General features: G+C 45.1%; 1 protein-coding gene across 3 annotated transcripts; it reads left to right on the forward strand.

Moving 5' to 3' along the window:
• The first annotated feature begins 653 nt into the window (after positions 1 to 653).
• LOC122612540 (pikachurin) lies at positions 654 to 15923 on the forward strand. Of its 3 annotated transcripts, none has more exons than XM_043786232.1 (15): positions 654 to 864; positions 6614 to 7025; positions 8693 to 8809; positions 9482 to 10316; positions 10579 to 10697; positions 10764 to 11110; positions 11168 to 11357; positions 11414 to 11550; positions 11612 to 11829; positions 11901 to 11976; positions 12038 to 12190; positions 12255 to 13684; positions 13746 to 13847; positions 14000 to 14103; positions 14168 to 15923. In XM_043786232.1, exons 2-15 carry the CDS (start codon positions 6893 to 6895, stop codon positions 14320 to 14322), a joined length of 4116 nt encoding a protein of 1371 aa, XP_043642167.1. In that variant the 5' UTR covers positions 654 to 864; positions 6614 to 6892; the 3' UTR covers positions 14323 to 15923. The 3 variants fall into 3 exon arrangements, with proteins under 3 accessions (XP_043642167.1, XP_043642169.1, XP_043642168.1); XM_043786234.1 differs by lacking the exon at positions 654 to 864 and adding an exon at positions 1002 to 1129; XM_043786233.1 differs by lacking the exon at positions 654 to 864 and adding an exon at positions 5307 to 5486.
• The last annotated feature ends 96 nt before the right edge of the window (positions 15924 to 16019 follow it).

Genomic DNA, 16019 nt, shown 5'->3' on the forward strand with positions numbered 1-16019 from the left:
GAGAGGGAGCTTTCGGAGCTGCTTTAGAGTTGCCAAGTGGGTCTCGAAATCTTTGGTCCTTTAACAAAAGATTTATGTTTATTTACGGAATACTAATAACAATACATGAGGTAAAAACATTTGTATAGATTAAAGTATTATTAAGCAGTTAAAAATAATAATATGGTTCTAAGCGCAGAATGTTTGACTTGTATTTATTGTACATGTACTTAAGAATATAGAAGTTTACTACAGATATTTTACACTCGGATAGTGTAAATATTTATTTTTAAAGCAAACACTCTAGCTTAAAAGCTAGTTTCATTCATTTTTTTTTTAATAAGCTTAGAAAAATCGCTAGATATCCTTTGTTTTAATTAAAAAACCATCCTTGCAACCCTATTAGCCGAGCTAACTGTGTGAATTGAATTGGCGCCTCTTTACATGGCCGGATAATCGGACAGCGGATATAAAAACAACGACTGGGACCAAGGACTCCGTGTCCGGCTCTCTCCGAGATTGCTGCGTGGGTTTGTTTTTTTCCTGCGACTCCCAGACGCTCTCACTCCCGCTCTCTCTTTCTCAAGCTCTCTTCCGTTTGGCAGATGGCTTTTCCATTCCGAATCGACTGTCATACGCTCAGTAGTCTCCCGTCAATTAGAGTGTAAAAACGTTACGCTCCACGGAAAACAAACGGAATCGCTAGAAACGCCAGAAATCATCCGTATCCGCCGTCATCAGACATCCGCTCGCAGGATACAACCAAAATAATACATATACACACCGTCGCACAACGAATAAGCTATATAGCCATTGCAGGAAACTAACCAAAGCGTGGAAATTCCCCCATAATTGTCGATTTTCAAGTGCTCCGATCGAAAAATCGTAAGTGCAATGTGAAAGTCAGCTTATACGACAGCTGAATGTGTCAGTGTGAGTGTGAGTGAGTCTCCCCAGTGAGTGAGAGTGTGTGGGTGTGCAGGAGTGTGTAAATGTAAATACCACGAAAATCGCTGAACGCCGAAAAATAAAGCACAGGCCAGTGGAAGACGAGGAGTGGAGAGGAGGAGAGAGGGAATCAGAAATCAGCGAGGACGAAGCCAGAGGCAGTTGAGCAAGAAGAAGAGGAGCAGCAGGAGCAACAGCAAGCGTAAGGATTTCATCTGTGCATGTGTGTGTGTGCGTGTGTTCTTTAAGGAGACGTAAAATTGCGAAATGAAATAATGGAAATTTATGTGGCTAGCGAACTTCAAGTGGCCACTCCACTGCCCTTACTCCCACATACGTACATATGTACACACAAACACGCACTCATACATACATCCATGCACCACTTTTATTTATTGCGATTTTTGGGTCAAACTAAAGTTGCAATGATGATGTTGATAATTACCAGTTCGTTCACATCGCCAGCAGTTCAAAAGTCTTTGGGGGAGTTCCCCTATTCCACCCACACGCACACAGAAGCACTCACATAAAATCGCCCACTCGCACACAAACACACACACACACACGCCCTCGAGATGAGTGAATATGTGTGTGTGTGTGCTTTTGTTTTAGTCCTTGGGTCCTTGCGGGGGAAATTACTTTGTTGTTGCTTTTGCCTTTGTTGCCGTTGTGGCAAGGAACGCGGTCTTTGACAGCTCTCAAGTAAAACGCGCACCTGCGAATTCGCCATAAATTAGGCCCGCGTCCCGCATACAGCAGGATATATAGCAGGATATACAGGAGGATATATATTTAGTGCGACGTTGGGCCGATGTCTAAGCACTCAAAGCGCAGGCAGGATAAGCCCCATGAAAAAAACGCGCCAAACCTCAAGGCTATTACAGTGGATACTTGGGATAGTGCGCTTCAAGCCACCCATTTCCTATAGCAAAAACCATTTTAATTTGATTGGCACGAAATAAAGCTTAAGAAAGAAAACGACAGCAAAAATAGCCGAACTTTCTTATCAATTTTTTAATAACACATGTCGTGCTATTGATTTTCCATCTATTTATTTTATTTATACTTTTGATTCGTGTACAGCAGGCTGACTTAAAAGTATTTTTTTTTACTTTCTGAAAACAGAGTCTATGTTGTTCATTTTATGTTGTTTTGCAAACATGGCTTGCTTATCATCATAGTGCATCATACAATGATATTTATTAAATACTTCTAAAACAGCATGTGTGTTTTAATCAACATGACTGAACATTCTGGTTGGTTTTGTATTGATTTTCGTGTTTTTATTGTGGCTTTTATTTGATTACCAAAAACTATAAGAACTGTTTACAAAAGAATCAATTTTCAACTAAAAACTGATATGTAAGCTGCAAATGAAAATATATTTGCTTTTAGTAATCCAATTCTTTAAGTTAATTAAAGCACTCGGTTCAGATAGTAGCTGCAGTTAATAATAAACGAATGTTTCATGTCGTTCAAAAGTTGTCAATTAGTTTACAATATATTGCTAGTCGCACAGCTTTTGAAGTGAATTGGGTTCATTTCACTCGCTAGTTGCTTAAAGCTCAATAAAAACGAATCAAATACTCAATATATGTCATTCAGTTTTTGTAATGAACTTGTATGTTTTATATAATTTCTACATCGTGCAGCTTGGATTAGAGTTAATAGTCATACGACTTCGTGCTCTTATGTAATATTTTTATAAGAAAATCTTGTTAAGAAGGTCGCCTTTATCAGATTTCGTGTTGAAATAAAATTACACAGTAATTTACTTGTACCCTCTCCCCCTTTTAAATAGGTCGTACCCTTAGGGCTTCCCCTTAAAACCGCCTCAGTGCGCAGGAATAGCGACGGAGATTAGCCCAATTAGCGTGTCTCCACTGTGGTCGCACGGCTGTCTCTGGCCTGTCATTTTGGCCAGTTTCGGGGAGTCAGAAGTGTGGCATGCGTGAATCGAGTTGATTCGAGTTCCTACCCTCAAGAAGCGCCTTGTGTTTTTGTCTGTGTTTCCCGTGTATTCGATGTATTCTGTGGTTGCTGGCCACCCAATTGGCCCTCCACGGATTTTGTGCTCTATTTACCTGCCTTATAAAAACACAATTTATTGCCGGACCAACGTTTCCCTTTGTGTTTGGCTGCTGTATACGAATCAGCTTCTGTTTTCTGTTTTCCGCTCCTGTTTCCATTTCCATTTCTTTTGGCCAGCTTTTTATTGTATTTCGCAGTTTCTGTTGCTGTTGCTGTTTTAGTTTTAGTTTTCGCTCCGCTTTGTTTTGTTTCGTTTCATTTCCAACTTAACTTTTCCGCTCTGAGGTTGTGACTCTGATTCCGATTCAGTGCGCTCGGGGACTTCCCCTTTATTGGCTTTCTGTAGAAAGTTTTTGCGTGACATCAGCCATGAATATTATTCCGCTGGAAGCCATTTTGTTTGGCCTTGTTTGCCTTTTGAATCAATAAACCAGCCGTGGCATCGAGAGCAGCGCTCCTTAATAATTGAAAAGCAGCGGGGGCTTAGGTTTATCCCCTTCGTTTTTCAGCCACAAAGGACACTTGACCGGAGCGCTCAAAAGCAGGCAACACTTTATGTGCATGCAAATAATTCGCTTACCACTTTTCCGGCTCACTTTCACTGCAAACCCCATAGTTTTCGGGCATATCTCTGTACAAAAGTTTGCGACTCTCCAGAGCAATTTGATCATTTGTTGTGGTCTGGTTGAAATACGCTGGTAGTAATCCCCGCAAACGGAAAATTCCGCCTCACTTGGTGGTCACGTAGTATCTAGTGGGCGAAAGTTTTGAGTTTACGATTTACGATGCATAAACTTTATGCCGCAGCTTTCAAGCGACTCGAATAAAAGTCGGTAATCTGTGATAAATGAGCCGGGCAACAAATATGGATTCCGTAAAGCCAACTATCGGATATCAGGCATCGACGATGAAAGGCCGCTGCCCAATGAGCTTTTAATTGTGTAATTAAATCACTGCCACTTGGAGCACTCATCTTTGTCCATTAGGCTAATTGGGTGGATCAACTTATTCTCAAAACGAGAAAGTTAACAATGGATATTGACGATTGTCGAGAACGTTGAAAATGGAGAAAACACTACAAAAAAAAAAAAAAAAAAAAAAAAAAAAAAAAAAAAAAAAAAAAAAAAAAAAAAAAAAAAAAAAAAAAAAAAAAAAAAAAAAAAAAAAAAAAAAAAAAAAAAAAAAAAAAACGGGTTGGCAGTGGGGAAATCCCGAATGAAAGAAATGCGAAAATATAACGTACCGAGTGTGCAGATACAAACGTACAAAAAGAAAAGAAGTATGTGGGTAGTATGTCAACCTCTCTGCACCGTCTGCGTGTATGTGTATGTGTGTGTGTGGCTGTGTGTATGTGGGTGTGTGTGTGGGGAGTGTGGGTAAATAGCCAAGGTGGAAAAATCGATATAAATGAATACGGCAACATTTGGTCGCCCCCGAAAAACAAAAAAAAAAGTAAATAAATAAAATACGAAAAACGAAACCTCGACTGACTCAACTTGAGACAGTGCGGAATGGCGATGGGTTTTTTAGCCCTTACGTCAAACTTATAAAAAAAGCGAAAACTTTTCTTGCACGCACAACCATTGCGAGTGCTTACCCACTCATACGCACACACACTAATGCAGCAAAGGAAAGCCCCAAAGGGAATGGCGATGAAGGAGGGGGGTAAGGGGTGGAGGTTGGAGAAAACCTCCCGAGGCCGCAGGCAGTCAACGCGATTTTAAGCGCAGGCATATGAAAATTGCCATAAAAATATATAGTACGCTTACGAGGGTTTCCCACAGCGATTGCAGGCTTACACTACCTTTTGTTTTGGGTTGCAGGTCTTTGGAATCCATTAAAAGTGATTCATATGGACCTTTTCAGATACATGCTATCTTCCCAAAAGTTTTTATTCTGTTGTACTACTCAAAGCTTACAGATCGGTAGATTAATGATCTAGAATAAATAGAATACTGGAACGCATATATACTCGTAATGTTTAAAAACTTTGAAAATATTAAATTGCCTAGCATTTTGAAATAGAATAAAACGATCAGTCAACCGATAGTTTTTCAAGTATAATTTTAAAAGAAAATCTATAAAAATCCCTACTGAAAGTATTTCAGTTAAGCTACAACGTTTTATGGACAAATAACAGCTATCGTCAAAAGGTTCATCTAAAGCAAACCCATTTTTTATTAAAAAGTAATGCATCACATGCATCTATTTGTATCTATTTTTAACTAGCACCGAGTACATTGTAAATGAATGAAACACCGAAATAAAGCAACATCAGCACAAACAGTTAATAGAAGCAACTTCCAGTTGGTTTAGCTTAATTAATCAAATCAAACATCCGGTCGTCTGGGGGACTTCCTGAATCTGGATGCCTCATGCCGCAGCGGGGCACCAAAGAGTATAAATAAATAACGTCAGAAAAACAAAGAGTGGGGCTAAAGGAACAGAACAGAACAGAACGGAGCAGCACAGCATAGAAGAGCAAAAACCGAAACAGCGGAGATGCTGCGGTTGCAATGTTTGCCCCAGTAAGTATGCTACACATTTCTCGAGCACGGGTTAAGTGCGATGCCAGCAAAAGAGATAGCAATACGGGGGCACAGAGAGAGACAGGAGACGGAAACAGGAGTGAGAAAGAAGATGTGTGTGTGCTTGTGTGTGTGTGTGTGTGGCACCAAAGCCTAACAACATTTGCACGCATTTTCCTTCCATCTTGCAGACATCTGACATTTCAATTTAAAATTGGCCAACGAAAAGGCCCGAAAATGGGCAAAGAAAATTTGGATATCTTTGCGTCTTCGATTTTTCCATCAACTACCGCTGCCGCTGCGTGTTGGAAGTATCTATGCCCATGGCCAGCCTTTTTGCTATGCAGGGTAGACACTTTGCCGAATTGTGCTCGTATTGATTTCTAATTACTTGGCCACACAGTATTTGGCTTAAGGTAGGACGCCAGCTGGCAGGTGGGCTGCTTGATGTGGGTGGAATGGGCGGGACTGGTTGGACTGGGTGGACTGGGTTGTGCCTGATGGGTGGGGTTTGGGTAATGTGTAGGAGTGGCCACGCTTGATGTGGGGCTTTGTCTGTTTGTTGTGGCGGCGTTGCCATGGTGGCTCCTATTGATTTTACTAACGCCATGAATCATGCCAGAGCTCAAGCCTATGCTCCTGTCTACAGGCAGAGAAATAAAGTGTGGTTCTGTGTAATGAGATATTGTATTGGTCCCTGCTTATATTTTGATTATATCAATGCCATTTTATTATTGTTGGGTTGTGAACACACAGGGGCTGAACATATCACTATATATAACATATAAAATCATATATCAAATCTCATAATTAATAAATACCACTTGGAAACTAGACTTTCGCATCAATTCTTTAACTCCCTAACCCCTTGCCTGTTTTAAACTCCACTTTCATTTTTTTAGTGTACACTTCTTACTTACCCCCGCGCCGTAATCCACGAAACCTGGTTCCCCGGCGGTGTTCCATTTGGCCACTGCGTGTTTAGCAATTTGTGGTTATATTATAATGACCACTTGATTTGCGTTTGCGTCGGCTTGAGCTCTCTTGCCTTTGCTTTTGCCGCCTACTAATTGCGCGCTTGTGTCGCGTTTCTGTGTGTGTTCTTGTGTGTGCTGGTGTACTTTCAGGTGCTGGGACTCGGGCACTGGGACTGGCGGCAGGACTAGGAGCAACAGTCGCGGAGGCAACGTCGAGACGCATGCACGCTCCATGCTCGCCGCTGGCTGATGGCCAAAGAACTCGGAATCGCAATCGCAATCGCAATAGGAACTGGAACGCCAGAGAGCAGAGCAGCACTACCATCTGCCGTCGAAATCAACTGAATTGAGCGCCGAAAGAAAGCAGAGGGAATCCTTTGCCGCATCAAGTATACGCCCCATTGCGCCCACCTGTGGACAGAGTGCAGCATGTCAACTTCAAAGCATCACCAGCACCACTGCCGAGTCGTCTGCGTGTGGCTCCTCCTGGCACTAGCATCACTATCGTCGGCCAGCATCGCAGTGGGTGCGATCCCGGAGCCGGAGGAGGCGGCCTTTCAAGGTGCGTTTGACAGAAACTGAACCCCTGAACTACATGAACCCCCTAAGGATTCCCGCCCCCTGTCCCCCTGTCCCATGTGACTGTGCCAGGACCCTGCTTAATTGTGGAATTTTCGGGCACTTCAAGTTCGATATTTGGTAGGGGCAATTCAACTTTGAAGAGCCCTACGCTTACGCTACCTTGCAGCCCCCGCCCATACCTCCACCATCCATTTTGACATATCAATAAACGAGGCACTATTGTGCGGCATTTGACATTAATGAGCGACTTAATTATGCGTGAGCGTAGGGGCCAAAAACCAGCAGAACCCAGAAACCAGAAAAACCAAACCCAAACCGAACGAGTGCTGATGATGATGATGAGGGCGAGGACGAGGGCTTGGAAGTTGTGCAATGGCTGTTGTCATATTTCCAGGACCAATAGGGGGCGAATCTGTCATTGGCGACGATGCTGATGTGTGTGCTGCTGACACTTCGATTTCAATTGCATACAAAATGCGATTTTTCAATTTCAATTTGAATACGCAATGCACGGCCGGCGGGCAAAGGAGTTTTCAACAAGGGGGTTGAACGTTGGAGGGGGAAGTATGTCCTGTGTGAGCTCTCTTGTGTGCATATGCAAATGGGTTTGTGTGCTTGCGTCCTCTGTGTCCAGTGCACTTTAATCGTCCCCACAGTTGCTTAATCAACTAGCAAGTCTGCATGCATGCACAAGCTTTGTCCAGAAAGGCAATCCCCTCTCCCCCCTACCCCTCCCTCGCGAATCCTGCCATCTACGCCCGTGTCCGTTCCATCCTCCTTTTGATGGCACTTTAACAGAGTAGCTGACGTGTTCGTGTCTCCATCTTCAGAAAGTGCCTCTGCGTTCGTTCCATTTAATACAATGTGTGACGTAAGTGCCGGGCCACTCGGGCGTATGCGTAATGCTTGTAATGTTTTACTTTTCTCCTTTCCCTTTCTCGAATGTTTTCCCAACCATTTCCTCCTTCGGCTCTGGCACAATTTCGGTGTCAAGTGAGCGGCAAAGAATGCAAGCCCAAATGGGCTGTGATTTTGATTCACCTCATGCCTATGCAATTTCCATTTAAATTGCCATCGAACTGGGGACGACAAACTTTTCCATTACCCATTAAAAAACCAGAACTATCGCCCAACCGAGTTATTTAAGTAGTCATTATGAATTTGTGCGGTCAGATGGTGAAGATGGTGAGGGAAAGGTGGGTAGGTGCATTTGAAATGCTGCCATGGCCAGCAGTAAATTACGGAAAACGTATGCCCGAAAGTCAGGAGCAGACCGAAACGAAACCAGGCCCAAAGTCCTTAAAGCTTATTAGAATTTATTGCGGACACGTCGGTCACACCCTGGAACACACACACACACACACACTTCGTTACAGGAATAAACGGAGGAGACATGGACGTAGACGTAGACGTGAACGGGCAGACGGGCAGACGGGACACTCAACTAAACTCAACTGAAGTGAACTGAAATTATGAACCGAACTGAAACGACTCGGCTCGACCGAAAGTCGCCCCCTTCACCCTTATCGCCCCCTTATCACCCCTCAGTGCCCCCTTATCACTCCCATCTATATGCCACAATGCTAACTGAACAATCCCACTAAAAACCGCTCTACCCCCTCTACCCGCTCCACCCACGGAAAACAGGCCACTGTGGACACACCAGCCCCTGCGAACAACTGTGCTACGAGATCCACGATGGAATGTACGAGTGCGACTGCATCGAGGGCTACGAGCTGAACAAGAACGGTTACAGCTGTCAAGGTGCGTTCAGGATGGGAGGATGGGATTTGGGGTTACGTACGAGTATGTGGAGGATAGGAGGATAGGTGTGCAAACTCGTACATAGATGCAACTCTCTGTGGCGCCAGGCCACAAAATTGATTTGGCATTTCGGTTATTATTTGGAAATCACCTGTAATGGATGGCACTGGCATCAAAATGGGCGGGCTGAGCTCCCCGATTACATGTGAATGCCCCCCATACTCTGCATGCTCTGGTGTTATTTATATTTTTGGCAAACGACTTGTTTGGGGAATTTACAATTTTGCAATTGTTCGGCTCCCAAAATGATGCTGCCCCCCGGGCGGGTCGACAAATTGATATTTTTTGTGTTCTTACTCGGTATTATTATTTTATCTGTGGCGTGTATTTTGCATGTAATTTGTGCGTTTTCGACAATGTGTTGAAAAACTTACATGGCATACAATCAGTTATTTTTGAACAAGCGACATTCTAATTTAAAATAATATAGATGTAGCTGGGATCTTCTTTTTATTGTTGCTTGCAGTTGTATTTAACATAATTTTGGTTTGCAGATTTTTTTGTATTATTGAGGGAATTAAAGTATTAAAAATCATCAATTTTCCCCTGCTCATTCGCTGAATTTAATTAAAATGGTTGCATTCCGTAACCGGATCCATTTCGATTTTCCAGTAATTAACGCCACTTCCAACAGTTTGGATGGGCGTGGCAAATCGGACGAGGATGTGCTCTACCAGAAGGGCGCCTCGTTCAGCGCCAAGTTGGCGAACGACGATGGTGGCAAGGCGATGGCCAAGTCCACGTTCGCCCTATCCGCCTCGCAATCCGCATTGCCGGCGGGCAACGAGAACGCAGAGGATGAGTCCGGATCCGAGAGCGACAGCTACGATTACGGCGAGCTGGAGGACAGCAATTCGGAGACACAGGAGCAGAAGCAGCAATCGCTGAATCTTCAGCAGCAACAGCAGCAGCAGCAGCAGCAGCAACAGAAAGTCAATTCAAACGATTACTACATATCAGCGGAGAGCATCAACTTCAATTCGGAGTCCGAGGGCCAGGAGCAGGACGTGGCCGACTTCAAGGCGGCCAGCACGGCTCTGCCCACCTCGGTGCCCCCGACTCCCAGTAGAAGCACCACAAGGGCACCCGCCAGCACAACCACGACGACCACGACCACAAGGAGATCGCCCACCAGGGCGCCCAAGAGCCGGGTGGATGTGGACTATGGCGAGGGTGATGCCAGCGATGACTATAGCTACGGCTACAAGTCGGACATGTCCGTCTACGACGATGTCAACAATAATCAATTAAACTTAAGACGCAACAGCAAATCGCAAACATATCAGCAGACAAGCAATACTAACACGGCCAAGAACCGCAGGAAGTACCCAAACGTAACCAGCAACAAGGTCCAAATGCATATCAACCGACCGAGGGAGAGCCACCGACTGGAGAACATATCAGCAGCGGAACCGGCTTCAGTGGGAGCTGCCATGACAACAGACAGGTGGGTCATACAAATGTATTGTATATGTTGCTCGGGGTTGGGCTGGGGTTGGGTGGAAATGGAAATTCCTTAGCCAATTTGGGTGGGCGACATCCTTTGGCCTCTCGAAAAGCATTTCTTTGTTGGGCATGTCGTACTTAGGTATGCAGAAATTGTACGAACTTAGTTGCGTACATTGGGGGTTGGGGGTTGGGGGTTGTCAAAGCAGGCAAAGTACTTTAAAACTAATTTAATGTAGTTTAATCGACTTATCCAACTGCAGGAGCACTCCTACATGCAATTTGGATTGCGGTTCCGATGGAATCTGTGCCTTGGAGGCAACTGCCGCCAGCTCTCGTTGTCTTTGTCCCTTTGGCAAAACGGGCACTGGCTGCCAGGAAGGTAAGTGCATCCTCGAAGGACCAAATCGTATTAAACTTAACTTGCTTACTTTATGAACACCCACAGATATACGAGCCCATGTTCCGCGTTTCGCCAAGCGATCCTGGCTAGCATTTCCGGCGCTCCACGGCGCCTACAAGCACGTCCAACTGCGCATCGAATTCCGTCCAGAGTCCTTTGACGGCATTATCCTGCTGAGCGGAGAGCGCGATGACCTCACCGGAGACTTTATGGCCCTGCTACTGAACAAGGGCTTTGTGGAGTTCTGGTTTGACTGTGGTTCCGGCGTAGGCAGTGTTCGGTCTCGGGAGACCATCCTGCTGAACGAATGGAACTCGGTGATCATCTACCGTCATCGTTGGGATGCCTGGCTGGTACTCAATCATGGCACCAAGGTCCAGGGAAGATCCAATGTATGTTTTCTATTCAGAGTTAGGAAACCCATTTATAAATGAATTCAACTTTTTCAGGGACTATTCTCGCGTATAACATTCCGGGAACCAGTTTTTCTGGGTGGAATTGGCAACATAACTGGATTGGCCAAGCGTCTGCCGCTGGCCGAGGGATTCGCCGGCTGCATTCGTCGCTTTGTGGCCAACGAGCATGACTACAAGTTCACTGAGCATCCCTTGGGCGATGTCATCAATGGATTCGATATACGTAAGTTGTGAATTATAGTGTTTTGAACAGTCTTCTCCATTGGTAACATCCCACAGAGGACTGTTCCACGGACAAGTGTGTGCGGTATCCTTGCCAGCATGGTGGCAAGTGCCTTCCTTCAGATCAGGGCGCCATATGCCTGTGTCCAATAGGATTTGTTGGAGATTTGTGTGAGATTCGGATGGATCTACAGGTAGGTGTTCTCTGAAAGATCTTTTCGCCTTTAGGTTATTCATATTCTTACCATCTCTCAGGTTCCCGCCTTTAATGGCTCCTCTTTCCTGCGCTACGCTCCACTGGGCGATAGTGCCCTCATTTGGTTGGAGCTAAAGGTGACCTTTAAGCCCGAACAGGCGGATGGTTTGATCCTGTACTCAGGGCCAGAGCATCGAGGAGACTTTATAGCCCTCTACCTCAACGACGGCTTTGTGGAGTTCGCCTTTGATCTGGGCAGTGGGCCCGCTTTAGTGCGGTGAGTATTCCAGCCACACTAGGTAACATTTATGAAACATTTGAAATGAAATATACGGATTTCCTTTCCAGGAGCGAACATTCCCTGAGTCTGGGTCAATGGCACACCATCAAGATCTCTCGCACAGCTCGGCTGGCGGTGCTCAAGGTAGGAAGTCTTCACGGTCCTCCAACGTCCTTTACCAACCTATTGATTTTCAATTCCTCAGGTGGATAAGCATCAGGAGGTCCTGACCATTTCATCGAACGGCTTCTGGCACTTGTCGTTGGACCAGAATCTGTTTGTGGGAGGCGTCAACCACGTGGACCGTCTGCCTCTGGACCTCAAGTACAAACCCTTCTTCGTTGGCTGCATCCAGAGGGTGAGTGGTACACATCCCTTTTCCGCATTCAATCCCATTGTCTACCATTGTTCGCCACTCACAGATCGACATCAATGGCCACTCGCTGGGCATTGTGGCGGAGGCATTGGGTGGCAGCAACATCGGCAACTGCCCCCACGCCTGTGTGGCACGGCCGTGCGGCCCCCTGGCGGAGTGCGTGCCTCAAATGGAGAGCTACGAGTGCCGCTGCAGCATCCACAATGAGCGCTGCAACAAGGCCGCCGAGGTGCCGCTCGAGCAGCTGCCCGAGCTGGCCCTCCACAAGTCCAAGGTCCTCGCGACGAAGGACAATGGAGAGGCAGCGAAGAAGGTGTCTGGCTTGGCGCACAAGAAGCATTCCAAGAAGCACAGGAATTTGCATAAGCCAACCCCTGCCACGAGCACGACCACAAGCACCACCTCAACCACCACCACGACCACTGAAGCCCCTGAATCTCCTGAGAGGACAGAGGACGCCACTGCGGGGGCGCTAAGCAACGAGGAAATCGAAGATGATATCATATTCCGTCTTGTGCAGCAGCAACAGCAGCAGAGGGAGCTCAAGAAGCAGCATCAGCAGACGACTACCACTGCCCCAGCACCAGCCACTTCCACTTCCACGTCCGCTGGCCCACCTAAAGCAAAGCCCAGGTTTTCAGGGAAGCACCATGCCAGCAAGCACGAGCACCACCAGAAGCCCAATGCAGCCTTCACCCGCAAGCTGAGTCGCCTGCCCACCCACTACGAGAGTTTCCAGACGAACCCCGACAGCGATATCCTCACCTTCGAGGACAACAACGATTGGGCGACCAGTCTGCAGCAGCAGGAGTACGGCGATGCCATGGCGGCCAGTCAGATGCCATTGGCCTTTGAGGATGGAAGCCCGGCTAACCCCAAGCCGAGTGACAACAACGAAGATGAAGCGAACGCCTTTGTGTTTGATGAGTCCCTTTTTGACGCCTCCGATGGAACGGAGGAGTACCAGCGCAAGCAACTGGCCCAGGACATGAAGCGCATCATGTCCAATTCGAATACGCACTCCAGTCACAAGAAGGCAGAGGTCCAGTTCCCACTTCAAACCAGTCAAGAAGGGAGTTCCCCCAGCGAAGACACCTCTCAGTACAGCGACGATTACAACGACGATGAGCTTTTGACGCCAGTAATGCAGGGCGGTGAGGAAGTCAAGCCGGAACAGCATGCCTCCAGCACACCGCAGACCCACACCGACTGGAGTCTTCTGAAGAAGTTCGATCTGTCCGCCGAGCACCAGTCGCAGGTGCAGGGCGTACGCAAGAATTTCGGAGCTTGCTTCGCAGGCAGCGACAGCTATTTCCACTACAATGACGCGGACACCATGAGCCAGGTGATCAGCTACAGCATCGACCTCAATCTGCGCATCAAGACGCACTCGGAGAACGGCGTGATCCTGTGGACGGGGCGCCAGGGAACGACGGAGGAACACGATGACTACCTTTCGCTGGGCATCGAACAGGGGTGAGTGGGAATGTGATCTCTCCATTCAGCCCTTCTTGAAATCAATTTTATCTCCATAAAGGTACTTACATTTCCGCTATGATTTGGGATCTGGTGAGGTTGATATCCGTTTCAATGGCACCAAAGTCAGCGATGGATTGTGGCATCGCGTGAGAGCCATCAGGTGAGCACTAAAGCCGTTATGTTTTAAGAACTTCACTATAAACAAGGGTACATAAGTTCAAAAATATATATTTCAAATAGATAATAACCTAAAATCCTGATTATGGTACTTCAAAGTACAGATCCTAACTAACAAAAACCCCACTCTTTCAGAAACTCTCAAGAGGGCTATCTAGAGGTGGATGGTAGAAAGACGGTCACTTTGCGGGCGCCTGGTAAACTCCGTCAGCTGAACACGGACACCGGTCTGTATGTGGGTAAGTATCTGTGAGATATGGTACATAGTTCCATATAGCATACTAAAGGATGTCCTCTTACCAGGTGGAATGCCGGATGTGGGATACTTCACGCACCAGCGCTACTTCAGCGGCATCGTCGGCTGCATCTCGGAAATCGTCCTGGCCGGCGAAATGAAACTGAACTTCGATCCGAATACGCTGGGAACGGAGCACAATGTGGAGACGGGCCTCCTATGAAACGCTGCACGCACGCCTCAAGACTTTTGATATCGACTAGTTTAAATTATATGTTAAACCACACAAATGTCCTTCGTCGATTTGTGTTTGTACAAATACGCTTTTAAAACCAAAAACCGAGAGAGATAGAAATGGAGAAATCGAAAACGCAGAGTTAGAATGAGAAACATTTTTTTACACCACAAGACGGAGGAGAAGACGAACTAAATCTAGATGGGAAACATACTACATATTATATACACGCATATTGAGTATATACAAAAAGGCATAAATAGATATATATGTATATATACATATATATATTTAAAGCAGAGGAAACCAATTCGAAATACCAAGGCACGCTTCTTATAGAGCCTGTGACTGTCAATACTTCAGATCGGAATAGTTTATATATAACTTTAGCAAAGGATTTATATCGGGAGGCGTAGGTCATATAGAATATGAAACAAGAGCGGAAAAATCTGAGTAACCGAGCTGTCCATTTGGCGCAATTTGCGAAATTAACGAAATTAACAAAACGATTAACGAATAACGTATCGAGATACTTTAGTGTGTGGTCGCTTTTTTTGAACGAACCGTTACGCTTTACATGCAGAGCTGCCATCTTTTTGTACCACACACACACTCACACACAAACACAACGACACCGACAACTCACACACACTGACAAGCACTCCAGGAACAAACACGGTTACAAATGCAAATTGGCAATTCTTTCGTTTTTCGCATAGCTGTACCTTAAACTATGAACTGTAAACTGTATAACTGTACATTCTGTACTATTTGGCACTTCTTGGAAGGTCCAGTCCAAAAACGAACGAATCAAAGACCGGAAACGAGATAAATCGAGATGGGAGGAAGTGGGATGAGATGAGAAGAGGTAACAAACATATTAAGTGGTAAGTTAATAAATGTGTAGCGTGTACTAGCTTGTAAGTCGGCACACTCACACACACACACAAAACACACTCACATACACACGCCTGCCTATATGAACTTTTATATCAAAATCGTAAGATACTGAAGACACCAAAGATACTTAAGACATACGTAAGAACACCAAAGCAAACACACTATTTAAACACTTGAAAACGCGCTGAGCCAGAATTGAAACTTGTTGGCGATTTTTAACAATTTATACTATACAGTTAAACACTGACAACAACCACAAACAACAGACAAAAACCACAAGAACAACAACAACAACTAGCTAATGGAAACCAAACAAAAAGCGAACGCAAAGCAATTTAACAATCCCATAGCGAAATTTTTAAATGCGAGACAAACAACTAATCCGAATAGCCTGTTGAAACAATTGTAAAAGAGCGAACAAAGTATGGTATATGGTAAATGGTAAATAAAATTAACTAACTAAGGAGGTGGAATCGTTTGTATTCGTCTTATGAGTATAATTTTGTAGCTTAATGAGATAACAACCACGTATGTAGTTATATATACATCATAAACACATATGCGTAACTATATATGACTATGAGAAACTATAGAAACAATGGCGTAAAATGAATAAAGAAATCACAACCACCAATCAATGTAAAACTAAATTAAACGACATTCAATGTAGCTTATTTATATAACAAATGAAGATCGCAGCATTGAGATATTTAATTTCGTACATTGGTTTGCAGAAAATAAATTAAAAAAACGATTATAAATGGTGTTTTGTGGCTTTTGGTAAG

The sequence above is a fragment of the Drosophila teissieri genome, chromosome 2R (assembly GCF_016746235.2).
Source record: "Drosophila teissieri strain GT53w chromosome 2R, Prin_Dtei_1.1, whole genome shotgun sequence".
NCBI lineage: Eukaryota > Metazoa > Arthropoda > Insecta > Diptera > Drosophilidae > Drosophila > Drosophila teissieri.

Bases quoted from the DNA above. Each gene is read 5' to 3' on its own strand.
- LOC122612540 (XM_043786232.1), top strand. From the start codon at position 6,893: ATGTCAACTTCAAAGCATCACCAGCACCACTGCCGAGTCGTCTGCGTG. The intron at 12,191-12,254 runs GTGAGTGGTACA...CGCCACTCACAG, and splicing joins TCGTTGGCTGCATCCAGAGG to ATCGACATCAATGGCCACTC. The intron at 13,848-13,999 runs GTGAGCACTAAA...CCACTCTTTCAG, and splicing joins CATCGCGTGAGAGCCATCAG to AAACTCTCAAGAGGGCTATC.